Source organism: Alligator mississippiensis, chromosome 3 (genome assembly GCF_030867095.1).
Source record: "Alligator mississippiensis isolate rAllMis1 chromosome 3, rAllMis1, whole genome shotgun sequence".
Taxonomy (NCBI): Eukaryota; Metazoa; Chordata; order Crocodylia; family Alligatoridae; genus Alligator; species Alligator mississippiensis.
In genome coordinates this window covers 279,269,322-279,283,248 of record NC_081826.1, presented here as the reverse complement: position 1 = coordinate 279,283,248, position 13,927 = coordinate 279,269,322, and the positions used below count along the sequence as shown (strand labels likewise).

Below are 13,927 nucleotides of genomic sequence, written 5' to 3'. Positions count from 1 at the left end.
CCTCACCAAGCCTGAGTAAAGTGGGAGGATGACTTGTTGGGTCTTGCTTGAGATGCATTGATAGATGCAAGCCAGAGTTTTACTTGCTTTGCCAGCTGGGACGGGGAGGGGTCAGCAGCTCTTGGGCCGGCTCTCAGAGCTGCTCTAATTAAAGTGCCACTCTTCCACTCCTGGAGGCTTCCTTTCCACTGGGGGAAGGACCCTGCTGCATGCAGTGGAGGCTTCCCCGGCCCCTGCGAGGCTCTGCCCCTGGCCACAGACCCCCAGGTACCACAAGCTGAGGCATGTTCGGCCAGAGGGGGCAGCTCATCTCTGCCAGCCCCTCTCTGCCCCAGTCATGTCTCCAGCTTTTGGCACCTTTTACAACACCTGCCCCAGCCCCAGCACGCAGTCCGTACTGCACCAGCACCAGGGATGCTGTGGCAGCTGCTCCACTCCAGCCCAGCGTGCCCCACCGGCGAGGGAATGGGGGTATATTTGGGGTCATCTTGGCTTGTGAAAAAATGCTGATAATGTTCATTTTCCTATTATCGGTGCTGATCTGATATACAACCGATATATTGGTGCACCTCTATTAAACAGTCCTTGTTTCTCAGCTGCGCCTGATGGCTTTCCTGACCTCCATGGTAAAGTGCTGTGTTCTGTCTGTGACCACCAGGCATGCTGTTACGCTTTTGGTTATAGCCCTGTCACTGTGACACCACTGTTCAAAATTCCTTTTCTATTTTGCAGCTAAATCAAAAACAAAATTGTTGCCTGATTTTTGGTTACTTCTCTTCTTCCATTTCATCATTGCTTTCTCCCTGCCATTAAGTTTGCATGCATTTAACCCATTTTCTTCTCAATGTATTGACAAGAATTGGTCCCCAGTTGCTCTCTATGGGGATCTACTGCTTGAGGTGCTGTGGATGTTTGTAAAGCTCTGTAAGATTTGTGGGTGCTATAGAAATAAAAAAGTATTGCTACTAAATCATATTTTTGTTTTTCATTGAGGAATTGGATTATTGTAGGGGTTGTAGCTGGAGTTGCCTTAACCATTCTTTATGGTCTATCTGCATTCTCTTTAGTGTGATGTTTAGGGTTAGGCATATTGGCCATTGTCATTTTTCTGAGGGTAACCTATGGTCTTCTTGCAGGAGACATCTCAAGGAAATCCCACCTTCAAGTAGTAATGTTTTTACAAGTTTCACGTGGGCATGGGACCCTACCAAGACATCAGAGCTACTTTCGGGCATGGGCGTGTCTGTCCTTAAGAAGGAGCATCTGGGAAGTGAAAACACCCCACAGGATCTACTCATATCCCTCTCTCCTCCTCAGAAACGGCAGAAAGTAAAAGAGAAGGACAAGGACTTTGTGATTGCACGCAGGCCTAGGCTGCTTCGAGAGCCAGAGTCAGGTAGAGTAACACCAGCCGCGGCTTCTCTCAGCCTGTGACAGTGACTGTGGGTCAGGTATTTCAGGTCACACATACTGTGATTCAGACCACCCGATTTTGGTTGCTGGATCCAGTGCATCTTGGATTTCAGTAAAGAAGTTGGGTTCTGAAAACAGGGCTTTGGTATAATTGAGGCAGTCAAGTTCAAAACTGCAGTTAAAAAAAAATAAACGCTCTAGCTAAAGAAAAATCTAGATCATATTTCAGCTTTTGTGTGTGCCCAGAGCTGCCCCAGTCTGTAGAGCTCAGCACTTAGCACAAGATGAAGTTTGCTTACAATTAAAAAATTCTGTATTCTTCCACCTACATCCGTGAACGTTCCAGTCTGCTAGGCACTCTCAGAACATACCTGACATACCAGCAGGATGTAACAAAATACAGTTGTGTCCGTTTCTTTTTAAAACAGGCTTGCCTCAGGAAGAGAAAAAGATAGTGGGGATGCCCACCTCTGCATAATAACATAAGGGTTAGAACACTCATCTAGGAAATGAGAAACCTGGTTTCAATCTGTTGCTCTGCCTGATGAGATTCAAACCTGCATTTCCAGCCTCCCAGCAGAGAACCCTAGCTATTCTGGGTAGCAGGGGTGCATTGATAAAAAATTTTTTGGCCAATACCGATGGCCAAAAAATTAACCAGCCATATCAGCCGATACCGATCCAATTGCCAATATGCAGCCCGGCAGCTTAGAGAGCAGTGTTTGCTAGTAAGTCTGTGGCAGGGGAGGGGTGCAGATAGAGGCCCCCATAGTGAGGGTGAGAATGGGGCTGGGGCAGAAGCAGGCACTGTCCAGGCAGGGTGGGGCACGGGATGGAGCCACAGGCTGCTCATCTGAGGAATGCGACTGGGTGGCTCCCAGCCACTGTGCGTACCCCTGGAGGAGGTATGGGTGTTATGTGCCCCCCCCCCTGCATCTGTGTGCAGCGAAGGTGGGCTGCCCACTATAGGCTTGGGGGCCAAGGGCTGTGCTGGCCTCTTCCTGGCAGAGGGACAGAGCTGGGGCTCTGCTAGGGGTGGGCGGAGGTGCTACAGGGAATTTTCGGGTGGTTGTAGCTCACCCTGTAGTCACCCCTCCTAGTGCCACTGCTGCCTGCCCTGAGCGTAGCCCCAGCCCAGTGCCCAAGCCCACAGCATGCAGCCCGCCTTCGCTCAATGCACAAATCTGGGGGGCACATGCCCCCCATGCCCCTCCAATGGGTGTGTGTAGCAGCAGGGAGCCGTCCTCCCTCTCCAAACCCCAGACAAGCTGCCTGTGGCTCCGTCCCATGCTCTACCCTGCTTGGGCAGCGCCTGCCCATCCCATTCCCTCTCTCACTGTGAGAGCCTTGATCACCATCCCCCTTCCCCCCTACAAACTTATTGGCCGAATGCTGCTCTCTAAGCTGCCAGGCTGCATTCCTGGCCATGTGCATGCTAAGGCTGTGCGCATGCATGTGGCATTTATTAATGACATTATTGGCTATACTGACCAAAAATAGTCAATTGCCAGTAATGTCAATTTTCCTTTTATCAGTGCCAATCTGAAAGGACTGATATATTGGTGTACCTCTACTGGTATCCTTCACCCTCCCACTGAAGATAGGCCACTTTGCAGCAAGGAATAAAAAAAAAAGGGGGCCACAAAGAGCACCAGAGGGAATTGGACCCTGTTGCTTAGTGGCCAGGTCACTTGGATGGGAGGCATTGTAGGTTAGAGTTTGCTCAAAGGACTGGCTTTATATTTTGTATTCAAGAGCCAGTAGATAAAACACAGAAACAAGTTTGAGAGTAGGACCTATAACCCAGGAGGTTCTCCTACTATATGAATGCTCCAACCATGAAGACTAGTCATGCTCCCTCTGGTGATCTCTGTGGGCCTGTGAACATTGAATCCTATTCTGTAAATCTTCATTTTATTTTTTGAGTTGAGCAGGGCCTCAGCTTGAATACAGTGGGTAAAGAACATCCTACCTAATTTAGTTTATAGCGTGGGAGGTAAGAGAGAAGATTTTAAACTTGGGTCTTTTGCTTTTTAGGTAAGGCTCTAACTGGCACAGGGTAAATGTATAGTGCAAGTCAAAAGGAAGGCAGACCAAAATAAAACCATGCTGGCTTTCATGGCAGAGCTGCAGAGGCAATAAATAGAAACACTGCTTCTTTCACAAGGTGGAAGTCAAATCCTAGTGAGGAAAGTAAAAAAAGCATAAACTCTGGCAAATTAAATGGAATCTGTAGCTAAGACAGAATTTGAAGAGAAACTTGCTACAGACATAGAAGGTAACACTAAAAATTCCTTTAAGTATATTAGAAGCAGATGACCTGCTAGAGCATGCAAAAGGAGTGATAGGATAACAGGGCCACTGCTGCTAAATGCGTTCTTTGCATTTCTTTTTGCTGTAGAAAGTGATAAGAAGATTCCCTCATCAGATCCATTCCTCTTGAGGGACAAGTCTGTGGAACTGACCCAAACTGAGGTGTCAGGAGACAAGGTCTCAGAGGACATGGATAAACCATACTGCAGCAAATTACCAGGACCTGATGGCATTCACTCTAGGGCAGGGGTATTCAATCTTTGACCTGCAGGCCAAACATGGCCCACAAAACCATATGACCTAGCTTGTGGGACTCCCCATGGGTCAGGAAATTTGGCAGCAGGGGAGCAGTGGCACTATCGCTGCCCCTCCCCTGCTTCCAAATTCCCCTTTTCCTTCCCTCCCCTCAAATCTGAGATCCAAGGGGCTCCGTCCCATGCCCCTTGAACCTCAGATTGGGACCACCACTTGGATCCAGCCTATGGACAGACCAGGTACTGCCCATTTGTTCCCCTGGACAAAAAGGTTGGGCACCACCGCTCTAGGCTCCTGCAGGAGCTCAGCTCGGAAACTGCCAAACTCTTAACTCTAGCATACAACCTATTACTGAAAACAGCCTCAGCACCAGAGGACTGGAAGGTTTTCAGTGTGGCTCCAATGTTTAAAATGGCTCTAGAACGTGCTCAGGAAACTACAGGCTGGTGGATCAAGGTGATCTGGTTGACACAGTATAACTGAACTTCCAAAAAGCCTTTTGCAAGCTCCCCATCAGAAGCTCTTAATGAAGTTAGGCATGGGATTACAGAAAAGGTCCACTCATGGATCAGAAATTGGGTTAAGGATAGAAAACAAAAGACTGAATATAAATAGTCAGTTTTCAGGATGGAAAGAAATTAACAATGGGGTTCCCCAGGGATCTTTGGGACCAGCACTGCTGATTTGGAAAACGGGGCGAATAGCGAGGTGGCCAAATTTGTAGACGACAGAAAATGATTCAAAGTGGTAAACACCAAGGCAGACTGTGAAGAACTACAGAAGGATCTTGCACTATTGAGTGAATAGGCAACTAAATAGGAGATGAAATTCAGTATAAATAAGTGTCAAGTGGTGCACATGGGCAAAAATAACCCATACTGTTCTTACACTGTGATGGGCTCTACATCATTTCTTAGTGCACAGGGAAGAGATCTGGGAGTCACTGCCGATAGTTTGCCAAAAAAACCCATCAGCTCAGTACTCAGCAGCCATCAAAAAGGCAAACAAAATACTAAGAATTATTAAAGGAATTGTAAACAAAAATTATCATTATGCCCCTTTATAAATTCATGATGTATAGACACCTTGAATACTGTGCCTAGTTCTGGTCCCCATACCTCAAAAGAGATATAGAAGAACTAGAAAAGGTCCAGAGAATGGCAACAAGCATGATCAGTGGTATGGAGGGGCTTTCATACGAGGAGGGACTGAAGAAGCTAGGCCTAGTCAGTTTAGAAAAAAGAGGCACTTGAGGGGAGACATGTTAAGGATTTACAAAAAACTAAATGATGAAGAGAAAATAAATAAGGATTTATTATTTACTATTTCACTGTACATGAACTAGGGATCATAAAATGAAAATAACAGGTGGTGTACAACTAACAAAAGGAAGTTGTTTTCACAGAGCATGTAATTAAAGTGTAGAACTGGTAGCCAAAGATGTGGAAGTTGACAGTTCAACCAGAATCAAAAAGGGATTGGACAAATTCTTGTAGGGAAGGTGTATCAGCTGCTATTGAACATAAGAGTTTGGGCTGCAGCCTCTGAATCAGGACTTCCTAGACCTTAAATGATGGAAATTTCAAGCGAGAGGAAGCTTGGAAAACTCCTCGTCATGCCATTTACTCTTGCTTTCAGCCTTCACTCTGCCACTGTGTGACACAGGATACTGGCCCCAGAAATAGCAGTTCTTGTGTTCTTAACTGCTTGGTGATTATGGGCTCCACGACCCCCTCCTTTTCTGGTGGCCCTACATGAAAAGAAAGGAGGGAGCTTCTTTAAGTTCTTTGAAAGAGTGGATGTTGGCAACTGCCTTTCGAGGGAATCTGTCCAAGTGTACAGAGCTGCCTTGCTATGGGCCACAGTTCAGCATCAGCTCTGGAGAGAGGTGTCTGCTCTGAGGAAGAGGTTTCCCATGGCTTTGCAGAGACTGTTGGCAGCTTCTATTGTGACTTCTTCGATTGGGATTCAAGAGGAGTTTGGAATTCAAGCATCCTACAGCTCTAATACAGCAGTTCTGGGCAGCGGAGTGTAGCTATTCAGAAACATTCATCTAGCAACAAAATAGACTGTTTTGAGGTTTGGTTTTGCTTTAAGAAATGAATAGTCCCAGTGCTTTCATAAGACCTCAGTTTGACTTCTCAACCTAATATTCAGTCATTTTTTAAACCTTTCTGACTTAGAGTTTTGCTCAGTTTACGGGGGTGAGGGGGCGTTGTTTTTTTAAACTCTTGTGTGCAATCATCTTTGCATAAAATTCATACCTAAAATGAATACTGTCTCCTATCCCAGTTAGAGAGACTATCACATTTGGAACAAGGCAAAAAAACCCAGACTCCTTTGCAGCAGTAATAGTGTTTTCTAGAATTGCACCCTTCAGAATTTACCAGCCAAAACCTAGAAAACTTGGATAATATAGCAATACCATAATATGTATTACAGAGACTGCTTTCAGGAGAGTTGTGGACTTCTGTTTAAAAAGAGCTAATTGCACACAAACAATGGCAACGTTTGTTTCAGAAGAATAAGATGTTGTGACTTTAGAACTTCTTACAAACTTACAAAAAATAACGTAGGTTGACCGAACAAGCTTTAGAAAATAATGAATGATAGTACCATTGGCAGCTGTTGTTGCATGTATCTATACATGTTTCCCTCGCTTTATGTGGGTTCCATATGTATGAATTCACTCTTATGCAATGACCCTTTTTATACCAAAAATTCATTATATGCGAGGTAAATGCACTCTTATACGATCGGTGTGGTGGAAGCCTGCAGTCAGCTGCTTTGTGCGGTGCATTGTGGGAGTAACATGCACCAAAATATAGTCTCCTGTGTGGTCTGTGATCCTCACTCTTGTCTGCAAAACATGTTTCTGTAGTTGCCATCCGCATTATGATGGTGCACTGTGCCTGTGTGTACTGTCTGCTGTTGGTGAGTACCAAAATTGTCTAGTAAAAGTGGTAGAAGTGGGTCTGGGGGTCAGTGCAGTCGAGGAACGTGTTCCTATTTGTTGCATTGTAAAGTGGGTTCCCTTTAAGCGAACTCAAGTTATGTGCCATTTTCTAGGAACACATATACAGCATAAAGCAAGGGAAACCTGCATACTGTTGCATATATGTATACAGGGTGTACCTAGTACCATCATGGATAAGAGTAGTAATTGTAATATCTTTCCAATAAGGAAATGCTGTAACTATATAAGCAGGGTATTGGTATTTGCATTACCCAAGGCAATGAGGTGGTGATAAATTAGATTTTTTCTTTTGTCGTCTGGTTTTCATTTCAATTAATTTACGTTAATTCCCTGTAAAATTCATTTTTTCTTCAAGGTGCTTCTTGGGATGCACTTCCAGATGAATTGCTATTGGGGATCTTTGCTTATTTACCTCTAAATGACCTGCTGAAAGTTACCCAGGTTTGCAAGAGGTGGTATCGCCTTTCGTGAGTATTGTGTTTTGCTTGTAAGCATTGAGGGCAGCTTTGCTTTCTAAAGATTGTGAAATGATCTTGTTCATCTTGACATGCACATTTAAGCTAGTTTATACTGTATAAAGATTTTGTGCATGTTGAAAGAGAGTCCTTAAACACATAAGTAAATAATTGCAGCCAAAGGAATATAATATTCTGGCTTATGCCACTTATTCATAACAATAAAGGCTAGGGGTGCACCGATAAAGCTTTTTTGGGCCGGTACTGATGGCCGATTATTAACGAGCCATCTTGGCTGATACCGATCTGATTGCTGATATGCAGCCCGGTAGTTTGCAGAGTAGCATCTGGCTGGTATGTCTGCGGGGTGGGGAGGGGGAAGGGGCATGAGGGGGCAGACTTGATAAAATAACCTGTGGTGAGGGAGGGAGGGAGTGGGCAGGGGTAGGCACTGCCCAGCCAGGGTGAAGTGGAGTATGGGATGGAGCCATGAGAGGTTCATCGGGGGGGGGGGGGGGGGGGGGGAAGGGTGCAACTCCTGCTGCTATACACATTCCCTGGGGGGCTGTAGCCAACCCTATAGACCCCTGCCCCATCAGCAACCAGCCCAAGTGCAGCCCCAGCCCTGCCCCCCCGCTGGAAAGAGCCCAGTGCAGCTTCCAGCTTGCTCTGTGCACAGATCCGGGGGCACACCCCCTCCCATGCCTCCCCCAGGCATGTGCATAGTGATGGGATCCTCCTAGTCTCCGCCCCGCCCCCCCCCCCCCCCCCCCGGAATAGCTGTGGCACTGTCCTGTGCCCTGCCCCAGCCCCACCCCCTCCCTTACCGCAGGGCCTTGATCTGGCCCCCCCAACAGACTTACCGACTGGACACTGCTCTGCATGCTCCTGGGCTGGCCGTATGCATGCCAATAATGTCAGTTTGCCTTTTATCAGTGCCAATACGATATGAACTGATGCCTCTAATAAAGGCTGACATTGAGAACTTTTAATACTTGGCCTTTTTTTATTTGGTAACAAGTAAAACTCTCTTCCCTCTTAGGTTTGATGAATCGCTTTGGCAGACTCTTGATCTGACTGGTAAAAATCTGCTGCCAGGAGTAATTGGGCAGTTGCTGCCTGTAGGTGTAACTGTATTTCGTTGCCCAAGATCCTGCATTGGGGAACCTTCGTTTAAACACAACAGGTAAGAATGTTGCCATATCTAAGTTTTCTGCAGCAAAGCTGCCCCTTTCACTTTCTCCTATTGGCTACATATTGCAACCAATATCATTTGGTTTAGCACCTCTGGTTGCACTTGGTGCTGCCATCATTTCAAAGTTTAGGGACACCACAAATAGTTGTTAGGGTGGAGAACTAAAATTAGAGGAGCTGTATTCACTTGTCATTGATCTAAAACTGTTGAAGAGCATGTGAACCCAACTTTAACAATATAATCCAGCACAGTTATTTTCTGGGCACTTACCTCGTACATAGCCTTTACTCTGGAACTAACTACTTACTAGTGAAGCACCATTTTAAAGGAAACTTGTTTTAACTCAGGTAGTACAGAAAACTGTGATGAATTGCAAAGTTCTGTGTACCCTGAAGCAAACAACATTTTGCAATTTAGGCAATAAGCTTAGTACTTTTAACAGATCTGACATGTTTTAAAGCATACGTGTTTTCTGCTGCCTCTGCACACTTTGTGGTATGCAGATGCTCTGCCAGCAGGAGTGGCTTCAGGATCTGACTGTGTCTTATATTGAATAAGAAACTGCTGAAACTTCCTTAGCCTGACGAAGGGTTTTTGAACCCGAAAGCTTGCTTAATTGTTTTCCAGCTATTTAAGTTGGTCTATTAAAAAATATCAGATTCACCCAAAGAACCTTATCTTATATTGTATGTCTTTCTCCTTTCCAATCTGTAGACCTCTTAGACTGCAACATTTGGACCTGTCCAACTGTACAGTCAATGTTGCTGATCTCCATAGTGTTCTCCACCGATGTTATAGACTACAGAACCTCAGCTTGGAAGGATTAAAACTTTCTGATGACATCATCAGGTGAGGGGGAATTTTCATTAGTGTTCTTTAATTATGGGCTTCTCTTTGGTGGTCAGGGGTCCCTGGACAACCTCTAAAGGTGCGTACTTTGTTGCTTTCTTTGGCTGAACTCATTGCATGAACTGAGTTTCCTTGCACAACTGAATAGCCCAAATGCTTGGCCAACTGCTCATTCCCTTGCAGCTCCTTTGCCCCTCATATAAAGAGGCTTTGTTTCCCCAGTTTTGCCATCTACCTCCATTATAATTTGGGAGATGAATCATGCAGGATATGCAGTGCTATTGACTGAATGACTTCAGTGCGAATCGCCAACTAGTTGTTTGATCTGTGGACAGTTGCAAATGTCCCTATATCTTTGGATCACATACCAGGGGCTCTTGGTCCCTTCTTTTTTTACACTTAGGGTATTCTAATTTTTCCCTAAAATCTGGGTTCTGTTCAGATTCCCAGACTATTTACGGAGCTTTGGAACTGATGAGGTGCAGCATTCAGAAGCTTTCATGATGCATACAAACAGGCAAATGCAGGAACACTAACCATCAAGTTAAAAGTAAAGCCTTCTGAAGCTTGGTTGGCTAATGCCAGCTTGCAAATAAAGGCATTTAGCACTTACTCTAGCAGGGTCAGTGAACTTGCACCGGCACCATCTACCTGCAGATTGAGGCTAACTTTGCAAATAGGGTAATCCCTTTTCTGCAAAGAAATGCAGCCCTTGACTGCAGGGAAGCAGTGCGGCCAGTTCGGGTTGAACTGACCAGAGAGGGGTTTAATTCACCCCCCCTCTACCCCACCAGCAGGGACCTGAGCTGGGTCTGCCGGGCCCTCCCCCCTCGCTGCAGCAGAGCACCATGGTCCCTGGAGGCAGAGGGGGGCAGGGAGGAGAGTTAGTCCCCCTTCTACCCCCACTGGCAGCTAGGTCTGCCCACTCTCACTGCCGTGCTCCCTGCTTCCCCACCCCTGCACACCAGGAGCCCTGCCTGACCATGATATCTCCCCGCCACTGCAGTGAGAGGGGGCAGGGCCCTTGCTGGGGGCAGCAGCCCGTCATAATGTGGGGGAGTGCGAGCTCCACAGCAGCTCTGCCAGCCCCACAGAGCGGCCCCCGCCAGGAAGGGCCTCATGCTCCAGGAAGCCATGACAGGCAGTCTGTCATGGTCATTCACCACTCGCCACTCCAGCTGCTGGGTGGGGGTGGGGCTCAGCCCCCACCACTCAGTCTGCTCGGGGCAAGCCCCCTCCTGGCAAGAGGGGGCTTATTCAGCCACTAGCCCCAAGCACAGGCTGAGCAGTGGCTGCGGGCAGGCCTAGATGACCCAGTAGCCACCAGCCAGCAGCAGAATAAGCTCCCTCCTGCCAGAAGGGAGCTGGCCCCGAGCTCAGAGCTGCAGTGGCCAGGCTGGGCAGACTCTGCTACGGTGCCAGCGGCTTCTCTGTACTTGAGAGCTTATTTGGCCACTGGCACCATAGCAGGGTCTGCCCGGCCCAGCCGCAGCCACTGCTTAGCCTGTGCTTGGGGCCAGTGGCTGAGTAAGCTCCCTCTTGCCAGGATGGGGCTTGCCCCGAGCACAGACTGAGTGGCCAGGGCCAGGCCCCATCCCTGCCCAGCAGCTGGAGTGGTGAATGACTGTGATGGGCTGCCTGTTACTGGTGGGGGCTGCTTTGCGGGGCCAGCAGAGCTGCTGCGGTGGGGAGGGGGCAGGCCAGGGAGCACAGTGGTGAGGGTGTGCAGACCTGGCTGCCAGTGGCTGGGCTGGAACAGCCTAGCCCAGAGAGCATGCTGGGAGTCTCTGGTTTAACTTAAACCAGCAAGGGGTCTGGGATAGACCTTGCATAAACCAGTTTGAGCCAAATCATTTAAGTCTGATACTACATTCAACCAGGTTTATCTCAAACCGGTTTCAGCCATTTTGAAACTGGTTTATGTGCACTGAACGTCTGCTGTTACAGATATAAACCAGTTTCTGATCACCTAAACCAGTTTGTGTGTAATGTTTGTCCCTAGCCTTAGGGGTAATTGTCTTTTTCAAGTGCCATGACCCATCATGTATACTAGTGTTCAGCAGATAGTGGGCGCATCTACACGAGATGCTTAATGCCCATTGGAGTAATTCTACTGTGCATTAGCATGACAGGCGAAGCCCATGCTAATGTGCAGTAGATTAATCCAATGCTCCGTAAGTGTTGCACAGAAAAAACATTCATCTGTGCTAATGCATAGTAGTGCCAATTACAGCGCACTAGGTTAGCACCTATTACACATCCTATGTGCCATAACTATGACACATTAATGAATGTGTAGATGCACCCAAACAGTTACAGAACGTATTGAATCAAGGATCTCAGGGTTCATATCCATAGAGATGGAACTGTTCCCTCTTGGCAATCATAAAGCTTTGACCTTTGCTTTTGAAAATGAAGCATTACTGGTGAATGCTAGGAGAGAACAAAATGTTGGGATATTGTGTCTGATCTTTTTTCCAGGAACATTGCTCAGAATTCCAGTTTGGTGCGACTAAATCTCTCGGGGTGCTCTGGATTTTCTGCAGAAGCACTGGAGACCATGTTGAGCATCTGTTCTGGGTAGGGAGCAATTTATTTATTCATTTGTTTTGCAGGCTGCTGTTCCTTGTTAAAAATCCAGATTACTCATGTTTCTATTAAACTACTTCCTTTTTTCCTTTTCTGCATAGCTAAGACCTCTTTCCGGTAATGTTTTATAATTATAAGACATCTTGCTTAAAGATAGATTCAGGGACAAAAGCTGTTTGTGTCCCTTGGATTTCTGTTATGGCAATTTGATTTCCTTAATGAAAGAGTGAAGAGTCACATTGCCAAAGAGAAAGTTTGTCTTAAACTGGAGTGGCATTTGACAAGTCCCTACACACAGAGCACAAACTCAATAGCAGAAAAGATCATGGCTTTACATCTCTGTTAAAATAATCCTTCAAAAACATATGGTCTTCTAGTTCTTGTGTGGACCCACTGCAAGAACTGGCAGCTCTGGAGGTTCAAGCTCTGATCTACTAATAGGAAGAAGGACAATTTGTGGTTAAAGCACTGAGCGGGTGCTCTAGTCAGCTGGATTTAGTCCTGGTGCAGCTGACTACCTGTGTGTTGCTGGGCAAGTGACTTGAGCATCAGCCAGCACAGCAACTGTATAAACAAAACTTTCACTTCCTTGGGCCTCTGCTCACCATCTCTGCAATGGGGCCCAATCCTATTTGGGACCTACCATGTTAAAATACAGAACTACCTAACAACACAGAGTAGATGCCACACAAAAATACATGCTTCTTTACCTCATCAGTGTGCTTTAATCCTGTTCTTCAGAAACCTTCTGAAGGAGGAGATGGTGCCTGGTTTCTTTGACCATTCACTTAGTTGCCTATTGAGAGATTAGCAAAAGATTTCAGTAGTGCTGGTTAGCCATTAATAGTGGTTATTGATTTACTGTACCTCTAATGGCTTCAGTGGCCACAAAGGAACACCTAGGACAGGGCTGAAGAGACCTCACAACTTAAGACAAGCAACATGTGCAAAATTGGTTGGGAGAGTAGCAGTCAAACCAGGTAGTCTTTGAATATGTTATGCAAAAGTAGAGGTGCACTGATATATTAGTCCATATTGGATTGGCACCGATAAAATTGACGTTAATGGCAATTGACTTTTTCTGGCTGGTGCGGCCAAAAATATTGATAAATTCTGTGCGTATGCATGGAGCCACAGCATGCACACAGCCAGGAATGCAGTCCAGCAGCTTGGAGAGCAGTGTCCGGCCAGTAAGTCTGAGGGGAAGGGGAGTAGGGGGGAAGGCCCCCACAGTGAGGGACACAGTGTGGCTAGGACTGGAGCATGGGACAGAGCTGTGGGCAGCTCATCCAGGAGGAGCAGGGACATGGGGAGGGGGGCAGCTCCCCACTGCCGCCTGCATCCCTGGGGGAGGCATGTGGGGTATGTGCCCCCTGGATTTGTGTGTAGGGTGAGGGCGGGCTGCCCGCTGCAGGCTCGGCCAGGGGCTGCACTGGCCTCTTCCTGGCAGGGGGGCTGGGCTGGGGCTGCGCTCAGGGCGCATGGGGGGTGGTGCTGGGAGGCGGACGTACAGGGAATTTTGGAGTGTCTATAGCCCACCCTGTAGCCTAGTACCGCTGTCTGCCCCGCCCCAAGCACAGCCCTGGCCCAGCCCCCACTAGGAAGATGCTGGCGCAGCCCCCGGCCCCGAGCCTGCAGCAGGCAGCCTACCCTCGCCTCATGCACAGATTCAGGGGGCACATGGCCCCCATGCTTCCCCCAGGGTTGCACACAGTGGTAGAGAGCTGCCCCGCCCTCCCCACATCCCCCAGATGAACTGCCCATGGCTCTGTTCTGCACCCTGCCCCAGCCCCACTTCCTCCCTCACAGTGGGGGCCTTGACCTGGCCATCCCATGCCCCTTCCACCCCCTGCTGTCCCGACTTACTGGCTAGACACTGGC

The 13,927-nt window shown here is 47.5% G+C and overlaps 2 protein-coding genes across 3 annotated transcripts in view; one reads left to right on the top strand and one right to left on the bottom strand.

Moving 5' to 3' along the window:
* Window positions 1-13,927, top strand: part of SKP2 (S-phase kinase associated protein 2) — a 29,424-nt gene that overhangs the window by 1,860 nt on the left and 13,637 nt on the right. For both annotated transcript variants that reach the window (XM_006270042.4, XM_059725228.1), the window contains exons 2-6: window positions 1,137-1,396; window positions 7,314-7,425; window positions 8,456-8,599; window positions 9,323-9,457; window positions 11,939-12,037. In XM_006270042.4, coding sequence (XP_006270104.1) covers window positions 1,137-1,396; window positions 7,314-7,425; window positions 8,456-8,599; window positions 9,323-9,457; window positions 11,939-12,037 — 750 coding nt within the window. The remainder of the gene's footprint in view (window positions 1-1,136; window positions 1,397-7,313; window positions 7,426-8,455; window positions 8,600-9,322; window positions 9,458-11,938; window positions 12,038-13,927) is intronic.
* The window catches only part of NADK2 (NAD kinase 2, mitochondrial), an 88,227-nt gene continuing 79,610 nt past the window's right edge, over window positions 5,311-13,927 (bottom strand). Inside the window, exons 12-13 of the mRNA XM_059725223.1 lie at window positions 12,757-12,842; window positions 5,311-6,034 (exon numbers count right to left, since the gene is read on the bottom strand). Of these exons, the coding sequence (XP_059581206.1) occupies window positions 12,761-12,842 (82 nt within the window). The 3' untranslated portion in view covers window positions 5,311-6,034; window positions 12,757-12,760. The remainder of the gene's footprint in view (window positions 6,035-12,756; window positions 12,843-13,927) is intronic.